This window comes from Gossypium raimondii, chromosome 6 (genome assembly GCF_025698545.1).
Source record: "Gossypium raimondii isolate GPD5lz chromosome 6, ASM2569854v1, whole genome shotgun sequence".
In the NCBI taxonomy this organism is placed as follows: Eukaryota; Viridiplantae; Streptophyta; class Magnoliopsida; order Malvales; family Malvaceae; genus Gossypium; species Gossypium raimondii.
In genome coordinates, this window is record NC_068570.1 from 60,000,167 (window position 1) to 60,013,194 (window position 13,028).

General features: G+C 32.7%; 2 protein-coding genes across 2 annotated transcripts; one reads left to right on the plus strand and one right to left on the minus strand.

Moving 5' to 3' along the window:
* Nucleotides 1-2,372: 2,372 nt before the first annotated feature.
* LOC105774238 (lactoylglutathione lyase GLX1) lies at nucleotides 2,373-4,659 on the minus strand. Its single transcript, XM_012596646.2, has 9 exons — nucleotides 4,505-4,659; nucleotides 4,249-4,387; nucleotides 4,031-4,155; nucleotides 3,700-3,764; nucleotides 3,398-3,610; nucleotides 3,267-3,314; nucleotides 3,072-3,179; nucleotides 2,832-2,984; nucleotides 2,373-2,754 (listed from the first exon to the last, which is right to left on the minus strand). The coding sequence occupies exons 2-9, from the start codon at nucleotides 4,362-4,364 to the stop codon at nucleotides 2,710-2,712; spliced, it is 873 nt and encodes a 290-aa protein (XP_012452100.1). The 5' UTR covers nucleotides 4,365-4,387; nucleotides 4,505-4,659; the 3' UTR covers nucleotides 2,373-2,709.
* A 4,787-nt stretch (nucleotides 4,660-9,446) lies between these two features.
* On the plus strand, nucleotides 9,447-11,597 carry LOC105774352 (hypothetical protein). The gene is made up of 3 exons (XM_012596830.2): nucleotides 9,447-10,012; nucleotides 10,491-10,744; nucleotides 10,816-11,597. Exons 1-3 carry the CDS (start codon nucleotides 9,514-9,516, stop codon nucleotides 11,401-11,403), a joined length of 1,341 nt encoding a protein of 446 aa, XP_012452284.1. The 5' UTR covers nucleotides 9,447-9,513; the 3' UTR covers nucleotides 11,404-11,597.
* The last annotated feature ends 1,431 nt before the right edge of the window (nucleotides 11,598-13,028 follow it).

Here is a 13,028-nt window from a genome sequence, read left to right on the forward strand (position 1 = left end):
CCATTACTCGAACCATGACCATCAAAGTCTCCCATAATTTCTTTTTTCCTACACAACAAGAAGTCAAGAACAGAGCTAGTCTGGTTGTAACCATGCACGGTGGTGATGATGGTGATGGTGTGTGTACTGATGATATTTATTTGATAAAAAATTCAAACAAGACTGTTAGTTCAACATCAAGCTGGTTTTGGAATTTTGCGTCTAATTGATGATTACAGAATAAACAAAGTTCATTGCTTTGTTGATATGTTTTGTCTCTTACAAGATCATCAAATCTTTTTTTCATTATTACTGGCCGAAAGCTGTCACATTTTATTTGAAGAAAACGACAGACCTGCTTCACACGTGTTTAGATTTTGTTTTCTTGTCATTGTTGCCATCTGCAATTTGAAGCATCTATATTAATGATTTGACAAATTAATGGGTAAATTATATTTAAGGCCACTAAATTATTAATAAATTTATGTTTTGACCATTCAATTTCACAAAATTATAAAATGATCCCTAAATTAAATCATTAGGCTATTAATTTTTATTTTTTTTAAAAAAAATTAACTAGTGAGCTCCAAGTGACGAATTAACAATCATTACAATGGATCATTATCCATCGGCAAGTAGAATAATATCTTTAAATTTAAGTCGATTTGATGATCAGTGTCGGAAATAAAAAAAACTATTTGGATTTTAGTTTGCAGATTGTAACGTTCAAAATTGTTTCATAAAAGGAAAAACTAAATTGTGGACAAAAGGGAATGTGAGCTAAGGAAAAACTAAATTGTGGACAAAAGGGAATGTGAGCTTTGATTGGTAAAATTTTTGAATAGTTCAATGATCATTTTATAACTTTTTGAAATTTGAAAAATTGAGTGATTAAAATGTGAACTTATTAAGAATTTAGTGACTTTACGTGTAATTTGCCCTAAATTCTTAAAAGACATCCTTCATCCCTATGAAAAGTAACTTATTATCACGCACCCCACAGCGACTCGAACGCAAGATGTGGGCTCTAAGACCAATACCCATAACCAATAAATTAAGCATAGGAGATGTTATATACACATAAGCATGGATTAGCCTATGAATAGTGTAGATTCTGAAATTTTCTGACTGTAGCGTTGTCGTACTATAATGTTATATATTCATAGACAAAAATTAGCCTATGAATGGCGTTGATTGCAAGGATCGAGACACCCGTCGAACTACATATTATCATTGTCGAAACCCGTTTTTTGAATCGACTTTTTATAAAAAAAACGAAATGAAAATGAAAAACGAGAGTCACAATTAATCCTTTTTTATGAGGTGTGATCGAATCACCTCGTAAATTAATTGCTTTAATAAACGGTTTGATTTATCAAAACAAAGATTTTTGGTCTACAAAGTTCAAGAAACGAGTTCGAGAGTCGGTTACGCACGAGAAAGGGTTGGCACTCTTGTAACGCCCAAAATTGGTACCTAGTTGATTAATTAATGTCTTAGTGCCGAAAATTAAAAATTCGAAAAGGGTTTAAAAATAAGATCTCTTCTTGTATCGATGTACTTTCTAGTCAAATCTTTTGAATAAACATGTAAAATGACATCTTATCTTTGAGTAACAAAATGTCATATCTCGTAAATTAGGATACGACATCCTGAATCTTCAAAAATAAGCTTACCCTTTATTTTATTATCAAATCTCATGCATTTTAATTTTGAAAAGATATTCGGTCATTTAGATTTAACAAGAAAATCGAAACCCCATAAGTTAAGAAACGACTTTTCGAGTCTCCAAATACGAAATATTGCCTATTTTCACATTTTCATTTTTTGAGTAATAACAAACGTAATATTTAAAACGATGGGTACTTATCTTATATTGTATGGGGTAGTGATGATGAATAATGTAATTTTAGATAAACATAAAAATAAATAAACATAACATGAGGATATCAAAATAAATGATAAGGTAACATAAAATAAAATAAAATAATAATGGCGGTAATAAAAATTTGCGCACATAAAAGAACATATCAAAATAGTGAATAGAAAAATAAATAAGTAAATAAATAAAATAAAAATATATAATATTAAATTTGGATATTTTAAAAGGTAAAAGAATAATGAACAAATAAATAGATATATTAAATTAAGGTTCCTTTTTTAAAAAAAAGAATAATAAATAAATAAAACAAATATAAAAAGATGAAATTAATTGAGTAAAGGACTGAATTGAGATTTAGACAGAATTTAAAGTATAAATCCTAATCAAATAAATAATAAAACCAAAGTAAGGACCCAAATGGAACGCTCGCAAAAAAGAGGGGGACCAACTGGGAACTTATCCCAGGACCTCCAAACGTAAATGAAATAAAATTAAAATTTTGCGGTAAAAATTAAAAGAGAAAGAAAAATAAATAGGACTGCATTGTAAAACATCGAAAAAGCGGGAGGACCAAAACCATAAATACCCCCTACCAGGGAAAACACGCGGATCCTAGGGGATGGGTCGGGTCAGACACGGGTACCAAGGATAATCATCATTCTCCATAACCATAGCGTACCAATACTTAGCATAATTGAAACCGGAACAGATAATGACCGGAATACATCATTCCAAGTCGCATAATTTAAACATGCATACGACTAGCTTATACTACTAGGTACCGATTTATTTGTAAAGTAGCAGCATTACATGTGCTTAGTCCATTCAGAGTGTTCTTGTCGCAACCTTCAATTACCGAGTTCCTTCAGAAAGTCTTCGTTGTCGACCAGGACCTGCCGGCACAAAACATAACCATACACATATCATGAGCTTGTCAACATAAACGTTACCGCTATTACGAAAAACTTACGGTTTTCCAACCATCGGGGTCTAGGAAAGAGGTGATTTTAGTGTTGAGTCCAGGTATTGGCCCCGGTTTCCGAGTAACTTGTCCCCCAAGTTCTTGTATAACATGTTCCACAACCTCACCACTTTTGTAAACATCATCGGTACTAATAGCAACCTGGAACAAGACCGATAGTCATCGAAAAAGGGCAATAGACTCAGAGTAACCGAGATGTTCGTTGCAACAAAGGGTTCGAAAATCGACCTGTGCATATGCATTTCCCTTGGTATATTCAGTCACTCCGTAATTGTAAGTCAACTCGAGAACCGTAGTCTCGTGTTCTTCCGCGTACCCCATCATGGCAATGGAGTACTGTCCAAGAAACACAATGAAAACGAATTATGCTTCTTTCAAAGCTAAAGGATAAACTAAACTAAAGTCGAGCCCAACGGATTATACCTTGTATTCAGGCCTATCAACCTTCTTCACTAGCTTCATCCCGAGTGCCTGCGATGCACACACACAAAGAAAAGCGATGAAATTACCGACTCATCGAAGTTTTAATCAACGAAAAGCTTATACCGCACTACCTTTTCGTAGAATTTGACAGCGCGATCTAGATTCCCGACACGAAGCATTACTTGACAGAGTGGATCAAGAATGGAATCTCTTTGAATGAGCTCAAAAACATAACCATCAGGATCTTTAACAAAAGCAATGATCGTCGATCCGCCTTTAACCGGACCAGGCTCTCTAGTAATATTACCGCCTTTCGCACGAATGTCCTCAACCATTTTGTACACCTAAAACAAACAGAATCAAACACAAAACCACCAAGCATTACCTTCATAGCAACAACTACAATGAGTATTCCACAAGTAAATGAACTTACATCGGGTGTTGCAATCGCAAAATGCCCGAAACCGGTTCCGATATCATACGAAGTTACTCCATAATCTGTAAAAACAAAGGTACACTCTTTAGACGGTAAAAGTACCATAAAAACTCAAAGTTAGATAGTATGGCTAGTTTACCTCACGCACTATGGCTAGTTTTTAACCACAAAAATGAATGAAACTTTTACAAAAAAGACGTATTTGTTCTTTGATCTAACAAACAGCCGAGGGATTCCATGATAGTTTTACAGACAAAAGTTGTAAGTTGTAACAGATCTATAACATGTTTGATAACCAAACAAAAGCCAATTTTCAGACAGAACATACTATATGTTAACTCCATGACGAAATGAGATTCTTCTGGTCCAAATCCAAGAAAGGCATTGGAATATTTCTCTTCAGGAATGTCTCTTTTTCTTAACAGCTTCATCCCAAAACATTCAGTGTAAAATCTGAACCAGAAAAAAAAGAAGAAAGGACATTGAAACATCAAAACAGAACAAAATGAAGAACAAACACCCAAAGTGTAGAAAAACAAAACATACTTGATAGTACGGTCGAGGTCACCGACACGGTAGACAGCATGAAGGAGGCGGCGGTTGTCTTTCTTCGGCCATTCTAATAACTCAGTACCGGGAACTGCAGCTGAGCCTTGAGCCATTTTTTTCAACAAGTTCAAAAGCTCTGTAATAGTATATGAAGTTGAACCATGTAAAATAAAAATTTAAACTTTACAAACAGAAAAAAGTTCATATTTTTTTCCCCACATAATAAAAATATGATTTGGATCAAAGAGCTTACCAGAGATTAGAAGAGTGAGTGAGTGAGTGAGTTACTGACTGAAAGAACCGCCTTTTATTATCAACTACAACCATTAGAACAGCAATGATTTCTTTATTTTTCTTCATCATTTCTTGCTCGTGGGCCAAAAAAAAAAAATTTGAATTGAGAGCACGTGTTGCTCGTGATCCCGTGGACACTAATTTGACCTTTTTTTTTTATTATAAAAAGGGTAAATTCACCAACAGTCACTCAACTTTAGAGTAGCTGACAAAACAGTCACCTAAGTTTTATTTCAATCACTCAATTTTTAAAAAATAATAAAACAGTCCTTTTTACCATTTTCTGTTATAGACATAACAGTAAAATGACATGGCAGATGACGGCTCTAGCTGGACAGTTCTTTTTAAAATTTATAACCATCAATGGCTATTTACCAAGCATTATATCATCGACTCTGACGAAGTTTAATACTTACAAACAGAAATTAGGCTTCTCCGCCGTTCCGGAGTTGCATTCACCGCCACTTTTCTTTTAATTTTTCTTCTTTAGTATTAATTTTATCAATCCCCACACGCAAGCCAGGCCACATTCTTCTCTGCCTCTTCTTTCTCAAATAACACTAGAAAATGAAATGAAGTTGAAAAACCCAGAATAGAAAAACAAAGAAATTTTTTTATTACTTTTTTGGAGAGATTTCTTTACTTTTTTTTTCTCAAATTATAGGATCTGTTACAATGAACCCTTCCGTTTTGGATAATATAATATGTCGTTTATTGGAGTTTAAGCAAAAAAGGTCACGGGGCAAGCAAGTGCAGCTGATAGAAGGTGAGATCTGTCAGCTTTGCTCTTTTGCAAGGGAGATATATTAGCTTTTTAATTCATATTTTCTTTTTTGGATTTTCCATTTAAAAAATGGTGGAAATTCATGTTTTGGTTCTTTGGGTATTTTAGTTTTAGGATTTGGGTGTTCCTAATTTTGATTGGTTAAGGGGAAAGTTGAAAACTTTGAAGAAATGTTATTAAGGGAAAAGTTGAATGCATTTTAAGGAATTAAGAAAATGTGTGTGTGTTCCTAAATGGTTATGTAAGTGCTTAGCAGCTGCATTGAGATAATACTTGATTTCTTATTTAAATTGCATTAATTGAAAATTATTTACTTTTTGATGTTTATGATTTGTTTCTTAGGGTGAGTTTGGATGGGTGGTGCATTTACCTGCGGTTAGTGTAAAAACAGCGGTGGCGGTGAGATTAGATACTGTAGCAACACTGTAGCGTGAGACAAAAAGTAAGCTAAATGCACCGCACCGCACTCAATCGCCCATCCAAACTCACCCTTAGCCTGCTTGCTAATTGATGTAAAATGGAAGTAGGGGTTTAATTGTAGTTTAATCTTTAGAATAAATGCAAATGAGGTTTGAGTACGTTTTTTCTTAGCTATTAATCAACTGTGCCATGAATATAATTTGAATTAGATGAGGGTTATGGATGGTGTGAACTTGTCATCTTCTTGGTGCATTGCATCCTAGTTTCAGCTTTTCTCTGGAATTTAATGTCATAGGAGGAAGAGAGGGTAGCTACGATCTAGGTATGAGGATCTTTAAACTTGGTTTGCTTCTTTTTATCTTAACTACCTTCATTTTTGTTTTTATAGTCTCTTCTTCTTCTTTGTTATTAAGGGGTTTTTTTTTCAATTTCTTCATAAATTGGGTGGGTTTCCACTGTCGACATCCAATGTGGCAAGTTAGCTGGCCACCTTAGCTAGTTAACTTGCCACATCAGCAGTCTCGTTAAGACACTAACGGAAACTGTTAATCAGTGACTATTTTGTTACTTTTTTATAAAGTTAGTGATTGTTTTGTTATTTTTCAAAAGTTGAGTGACTGAAATGAAACCTAAGTAACTGTTTTGTTTGCTACCTCAAAGTTGAGTGACTGTTGGTGTAATTTACCCTTATAAAAATACTCAAAACTTTTGATTATTTACACAAATAACCTATTTTGAAAATTATTTACGTAAATGACCTATTTTGAACAGTAAACGTCAATGACGCCATTGCCATTAGCGTCACCACCTCTAATCATTGGCTGATTTTAAAAAAATTATTTTTTTGTGTGCTGCCGTCGCCATTGGCGACATTGGATTGAAATATAATTATATAAAACGATCAGAAACCTGATGAAGCAATTACCTTTTTAGATTGGCATAAATTAGTGGCTAAAATTAGTATAACTTTAAATAAAAAAAATTAGTGGCGCAAATTAATATAACTTTAAATAAAAATTAAAATAAATTAATCTTTCTAAAAAAATTTAGAGCAATTTAATCTTTGATAATTTTGACAATGAGTATTAATCACACTCTTAATATTTTTCATCAATAGTATATAATTTTAATTGGTATAATAATAATTTTAGCATTTAAAGTTTACATATTCTATCAATTTGGTCTTGATTTAACAAATTTAACCCGCAAAATTTGTGTAAATGATGAAGCTAAATTTGTCGTTTTTTTAGAATCAAGATCAATTTGACAAAATATGTAAATATTGAGGATAAAATTATTATCATACCAATTAAAATTATGTACAGTTGATGGGAGATGTTAACGTCGTGATTAATTATCCTTAATTGTTCACTTTCAAATTTGACAATAATTAAATTGCTTTGATTTTTAAGAGGACTAATTTATTTAATTTTGAAATTAAGAGGATTAAAGAAGAAATTTTACCAAATACAAATTATGATAAATTTATTAAAAATGTAGTCGAACATATATATATATATATATATAAATGTGTGTGAGTGGGGAGCACAGAGGTGATGAGCAAAAAAGCTAAAGGTGAAAGGGACATTTGGTGATAGAAAGCAGTGGTCTTTTGCAGCTTTAGTGGGGTTTTTTCAAAGAAAACAACAACATGAGGACTAAATGGAATATATTCTTTTTCCATGTCTTTTCTATAAAAAAAAGATTAACACCATGTTTGGTTGGGCCCCACTTAATCCCCTTTAATCCGTTGTTTGGTTGGTTGTATTGCCATTACGTCCCACATTTGGATTACATTTTGTCCCTTTCTATTTAGAAAATAAATAAATTAGTCTTTGTATGTTAAATCAATGAGCAATTTAGTCATTTTGTTAAAAATTCCATCCATTTTCACGATTAAAAATTGGTCACTGTACAACAAAATATGGTACACATGGTATGTCACATGTAATTGTTTTGTTATTCTGTCAACCACGTTAGTTTTTATTAGTAAAAATGGATGAAATTTTTAAAAGAAAGGACCGGTTTGCTCTTTGATCTAATGTACAGAGATTAATTTATCCATTTTTAAGTAAGGGTTGTAAAATGTAATTTGACTCTTACTCCGGGAACTTCTATAATACTTTTAACTGACGTAGATGCTATTCGATTGGTCATTTTATTGGCCTTGTAGCTTGATAACATAAGTTCATTGGAAAAATTAAATTAAATTTTTATATTTTTATTTTCAGCAATTTAGTCTTTCTATTTTTCGAATTTCAAAATTCATATATAATTGTTAATATTGTTAAATTTTATCTAAAAATTTATAGAAGAATTGACAAAAAAAAATTGTAATAGAAGAATTAAATTCATTGAAATAAAAATAAGGATAAACTACACCCAATGTATCTATACTATTAGTGAATTTACATTTTGATCACTCAACTGCAAAAAGTTACAATGTAGTCACTTAACTATTCGAAAGTTTTCATGCAAATCACTAGGGTATTAAGTTTTTTCCTTTATAAAGTCCGGCTAGTGAGTTCCAAGTAATGATTTGATAATTAGTATGGTGGATCAATACCCATTGACAAGTAGAATAATATACCTTAGATCCAAGTCGATCTGATAGTTGGTGTCAGATATCAAAGAAAAAGTTGGTTGGATATTGGTTTGCAGGTTCGTAATGTTCAAGGCTATTTCACGAAAAAATTGAATTGTAGAAAAGGAGAAGAAGATTGGTGCAGGCGGCGCGAACAAAGAAGGCTATACAATAGTGATTTTAATAGCCCAATGAATTAAATGAAAACTTTTGAATAGCTCAATGACTATTTTGTAACTTTTTTGAAGTTGAATGACCATAACATAAATTTACTAATAGTTTAATGACTTTAAATATAATTTATCCTAGAAATAAAAGGATTAAATTTCAAATTTCTAAAATTACGTGTACTTGTTGCTCAAAGGTAGACCATTCGCCCAGTTTTTTTAGTTCAACGGACCATTAGCCCAGCTTGAATAAGGTATTGGACAAGACTGTATACAAATGGGTTGATAATGGCCATGTGTGTCTTTACATGAACCAACAAGCAAATATGTTGAATAGAGTTATCCATAGATCGGGTCAAATCGGATTTGGGTCAGTCAAGTAAAAAAATTTAGGTTTACTTTTTAGGCTTGAATTCAGTCCGATTTGAAAAATGGGTCTAAAATTTTACTTAAACTTGGTTCGGATAAGAAATATTAAAATTCGAGTCCGACCTAACCAACCAATATTAAAATTTTTATATAAAAATAAATTTTAAAAAATATAATACATTAAATACATTAAAATTATTAAAATAAATATTTCCCAACAAATGAAAAAAATTAAAAAATATACTTAAATAACACTAAAATAAGTGTAATGTAAGAAACAAATACCTTTAAAATAGTAGCAAAATTAATAATAAAATAAAAATTATATAATATCCAAACAATAATAATAAAATAATAGCAATATAATAACAGAAACAAATTTGGGATAGATCGAGCTCGGACAACAAAAGCTTCCTTGTGGTCTGATCCATTTAAAAAATGAGTTTTATTTTATTGTTCAAACTCATTTTTCGAGTCAATATTTTTATCCAAATTATTACACTTTTTCGGACCTCCTTCCGAGCCGGGCCGGGCACAAGTATTCACCCAACCTACTTCCAAACCAAACCGCAAAACCGTCGGAACCTCGTAATCCAAACGCGGCAAAATTGGAACTCAAAAAGGCTTCTTTTTTAACTTTGAAAATGGCGTTCGCATTTACACCACTTCGATTCTTAACAGTGAAACCTAGACCTACCATCATAATCTCAAAAACCCTTAATTTCCCCCCTTTTCGATCCCCAATTTTCAACCCCAATCCAAAAACCATGTCTTGGTCTTGCACCAAATGCACTTTCCTCAACTCCCCATCCCAAACCGCCGCTTGCAAAGTCTGTCTCTCACCTCCGTCACCGTCACCGTCTTCGCCATCTAAATGGGCTTGTAAGGCTTGCACTTTTTTGAACCTTTACAACAAATCCAACTGTGAAATCTGTGGTACAAGGTCTTGTCTTTCCAGTTTCGATGATTTGAAAGTTACTAACTTTAACGATGAAGCCGATTCCTCTGTTGGGTCTGTTTTCTTGCCTTTGAAGCCCTGTAATAAAAGGAAGATCAGGGAACCAAATCTGGGTAATGAAGATTGTATCGAATTGGGTGGTTTTCGTGGCATTAAAGCCTCCAATAAAGCTGTTCAAATAGAGGGTCAGTTTTTATTTTCTGGGTTTTTGTTTCTGTGCTTTAAAACTATTAATTTTTGTTGAATAATGTATTGCCATTAACATTTGTATTTAATCAATGTGACTAGGATGAATAAATGTATCAATTTTTCAAAAAGGTCCTAAAATTACTATGGAGGTACAATGCTAGGATTCGTATTGCATTTCTGTTAAAAGTTTCATGCATTTCTACCATTAAAGGCTAGTCTTTGTTTGTCAGCACGAGGTATATTGTTTGATTATTAGTTTTATCAGTAGAATTGGAGGATCAATTTGCTCTTTGATTTAGAGTAGAGGGAGTAAACTGCAATTTGACTCTTGGTACAAGGGCTTTCATGGTACTTTTACCCTTCAAAACTATTATATAATGGGATGAAAATGTTGTAACTTGTAAGCCAAAAAGAAGTTTCATTTTCAATCCTAGTGTTCTTTTTATAACTTCATTGCTTGTCTTATGGCAACAGATAGTCATTCAGGATCAATTAAAGCTTCATTGAAGATATTGAGCTACAATGTTTGGTTTAGGGAAGATTTAGAGGTTCACAAGAGGATGAAAGCTATTGGTGACCTTATACAACTTCATTCCCCTGATATCATTTGTTTTCAAGAGGTTACTCCGATGATTTATGACATTTTTCGTGGGTCTAATTGGTGGAAAGGGTACCGGTGCTCTATCTCGGACAACACGGCGAGTTTGAGAGCTTACTTTTGTATACAGGTATGTTTTGATTGCCATAATTATGTGAAGCTTTTTATGCAAATGTGTATACTTAATATATTGTTTTGCAGTTAAGCAAATTGCCTGTGAAATCCTTTCGTCGTGAACCTTTTGATAATTCGATAATGGGGCGAGAACTTTGCATGACTGAGGTTGAAGTTTCTGGGGGTGAAACAACGCTTGTTGTTGCTACTACCCATCTCGAGAGTCCGTGTCCTGCTCCGCCGAAATGGGATCAAATGTATAGTAAGGAACGTGTAGAACAAGCGAAAGTAGCGATCAATATTCTCGAGAATAACCCGAATGTTATTTTTGGGGGTGATATGAATTGGGATGACAAATTAGATGGTCGATTTCCTTTAACTGATGGATGGATTGATGCTTGGAACGAGTTAAGGCCTGCTGAAGATGGATGGACGTATGATACCAAATCAAACCAGATGTTATCGGCAAATCGTACATTACGAAAACGACTAGATCGATTTCTATGCAAGCTGAATGGTTTTAAAGTCTGTGCGGTCGAGATGATCGGAGTAGAGCCAATACCGGGTTTATCATATACCAAGGAGAAGAATGTGAGGAAAGAGAAGAAGTTATTGGAACTTCCTGTTTTGCCAAGTGATCATTATGGCTTGCTTTTAACAATCTCTAGTCAGTAATGCCCGGTTTGGCATCGTATATGGTTCGGTTTAAGCTCGAATTGTTCGTCTACTTTCATCCGTATTTGCGGTCATACTCGTATGCCGATTTTGTATAGACTAGTAACAGAATATGATGCAAATGGTTTGCAGCATTTAGCTTTTCTTTTTGTATAAAAACTTCCCATGTATGGAAATCATATGATCATTTTGTCTATGCCATCCAATTAGTATACTTTGAACATGAGGGAGTCACTTTTAAAAGGGTGAATGTACCTCTATTTTGGTCTAAGGTTAAATTGGAATAGACTCTAACATTTATCGTATAGGGATTAAATTGATCCATTTAATAATAGAGAGATTAATTTGTTTTGGTCCCTATAATAATGGTTGGGTTTGGGGTAGATTTATGTCTAATATTTATACATTTTATGTTTGGCTAAGCTCGACTTGATTTAAAATATGGGTTTAAAATTTTGTTGAAGTCTATTTATATTTGTAAAAGATTAATTAAACTTGTTTTAGGCTCGTATATATTATTTTTCTAGAGAATATATTATCTTTAATTTAATGTTTAATATTTCAAATGAATTTTCTTTGATATAAAATCTGTTTGCTAGTAAAATATTTCCCGGAAAATGATTTTTGAAAAATGATTTACTTTTTTGGAAAATATGGGCCTGAGATTTTGCCCAGGCCCGGCTCGGAGAAAAAAATATGGGGCCCAAGCCCGGCCCGGCCCGGCCCATTTTTAATTAAAATTAAAATTATTTTTTAAATAAAATTAAAACTAATTGTTATTAAAATTAATTGTTAGTAAAATTATCAAATTATTAATTGTTAATTGTATTAATTGTTATAATAAAATCTAACATTTGATTAGTAAATTTATCAAATTATTAATTGTATTAATTGTTGTAACAAAATCTAACATTTGATTAGTAAAACAAACTTGATGTTTTATTATTATTATTTTGTAACACTAGTCAAGGAAATGAAAGTAAATAAACTTAAAATAAAACTATTATATTTTAAAAATAAAAATATATATTTAATATTTTTGGTAGGGCCGGCAAAAAAATCTTGCCGAGGCCGCCCATTTTTAAACAGACCTAAAATTTTTCCCAAGCCCATATTTCGGCCTATATTTTACCCAAACCCTCCCATATTTGGAAGGGTGTCGGGGTAGGGCACGCTTACCATGGACGAGTCTAGTTATTACACTCAATTGACTAACATTAATAATTTTTTTCATGTATTTTAGGCAATTGAAAACATGCCAATTCCATATGCTATAAATCATGCCAAAGTTACCAAAGTTCATGACATAGGCACATATGTATTCATTTACCTTCCATCAACCAAATATAACAGCTTATCACTGCCATTTCCCAAATAATACGTAAACAAATTACAGTAAAAATGTAAATCAATAATAAACCATACCCAAACACATCCAACAACCATGCTTAATTCACTTGAACCGAATTATAACAACCACAAATGCATATTATACCAAATCATATATCAAGCACACCACAAACATATAACAACCACAAATGCCATGCCATTGGCAGACCAGAATCAAGAAAGAAGACATTCCAAAGACGCTCAACACCAACCTCTTATGAAAATATCAACCAATG

Bases quoted from the DNA above. Each gene is read 5' to 3' on its own strand.
- LOC105774238 (XM_012596646.2), bottom strand. From the start codon at position 4,364: ATGGCTCAAGGCTCAGCTGCAGTTCCCGGTACTGAGTTATTAGAATGG. The intron at 3,315-3,397 runs GTAGTGCGGTAT...TGTGCATCGCAG, and splicing joins CTGTCAAATTCTACGAAAAG to GCACTCGGGATGAAGCTAGT. The intron at 2,755-2,831 runs GTAAGTTTTTCG...TTGTGCCGGCAG, and splicing joins ACCCCGATGGTTGGAAAACC to GTCCTGGTCGACAACGAAGA.
- LOC105774352 (XM_012596830.2), top strand. From the start codon at position 9,514: ATGGCGTTCGCATTTACACCACTTCGATTCTTAACAGTGAAACCTAGA. The intron at 10,013-10,490 runs GTCAGTTTTTAT...TTATGGCAACAG, and splicing joins TAAAGCTGTTCAAATAGAGG to ATAGTCATTCAGGATCAATT. The intron at 10,745-10,815 runs GTATGTTTTGAT...ATTGTTTTGCAG, and splicing joins GAGCTTACTTTTGTATACAG to TTAAGCAAATTGCCTGTGAA.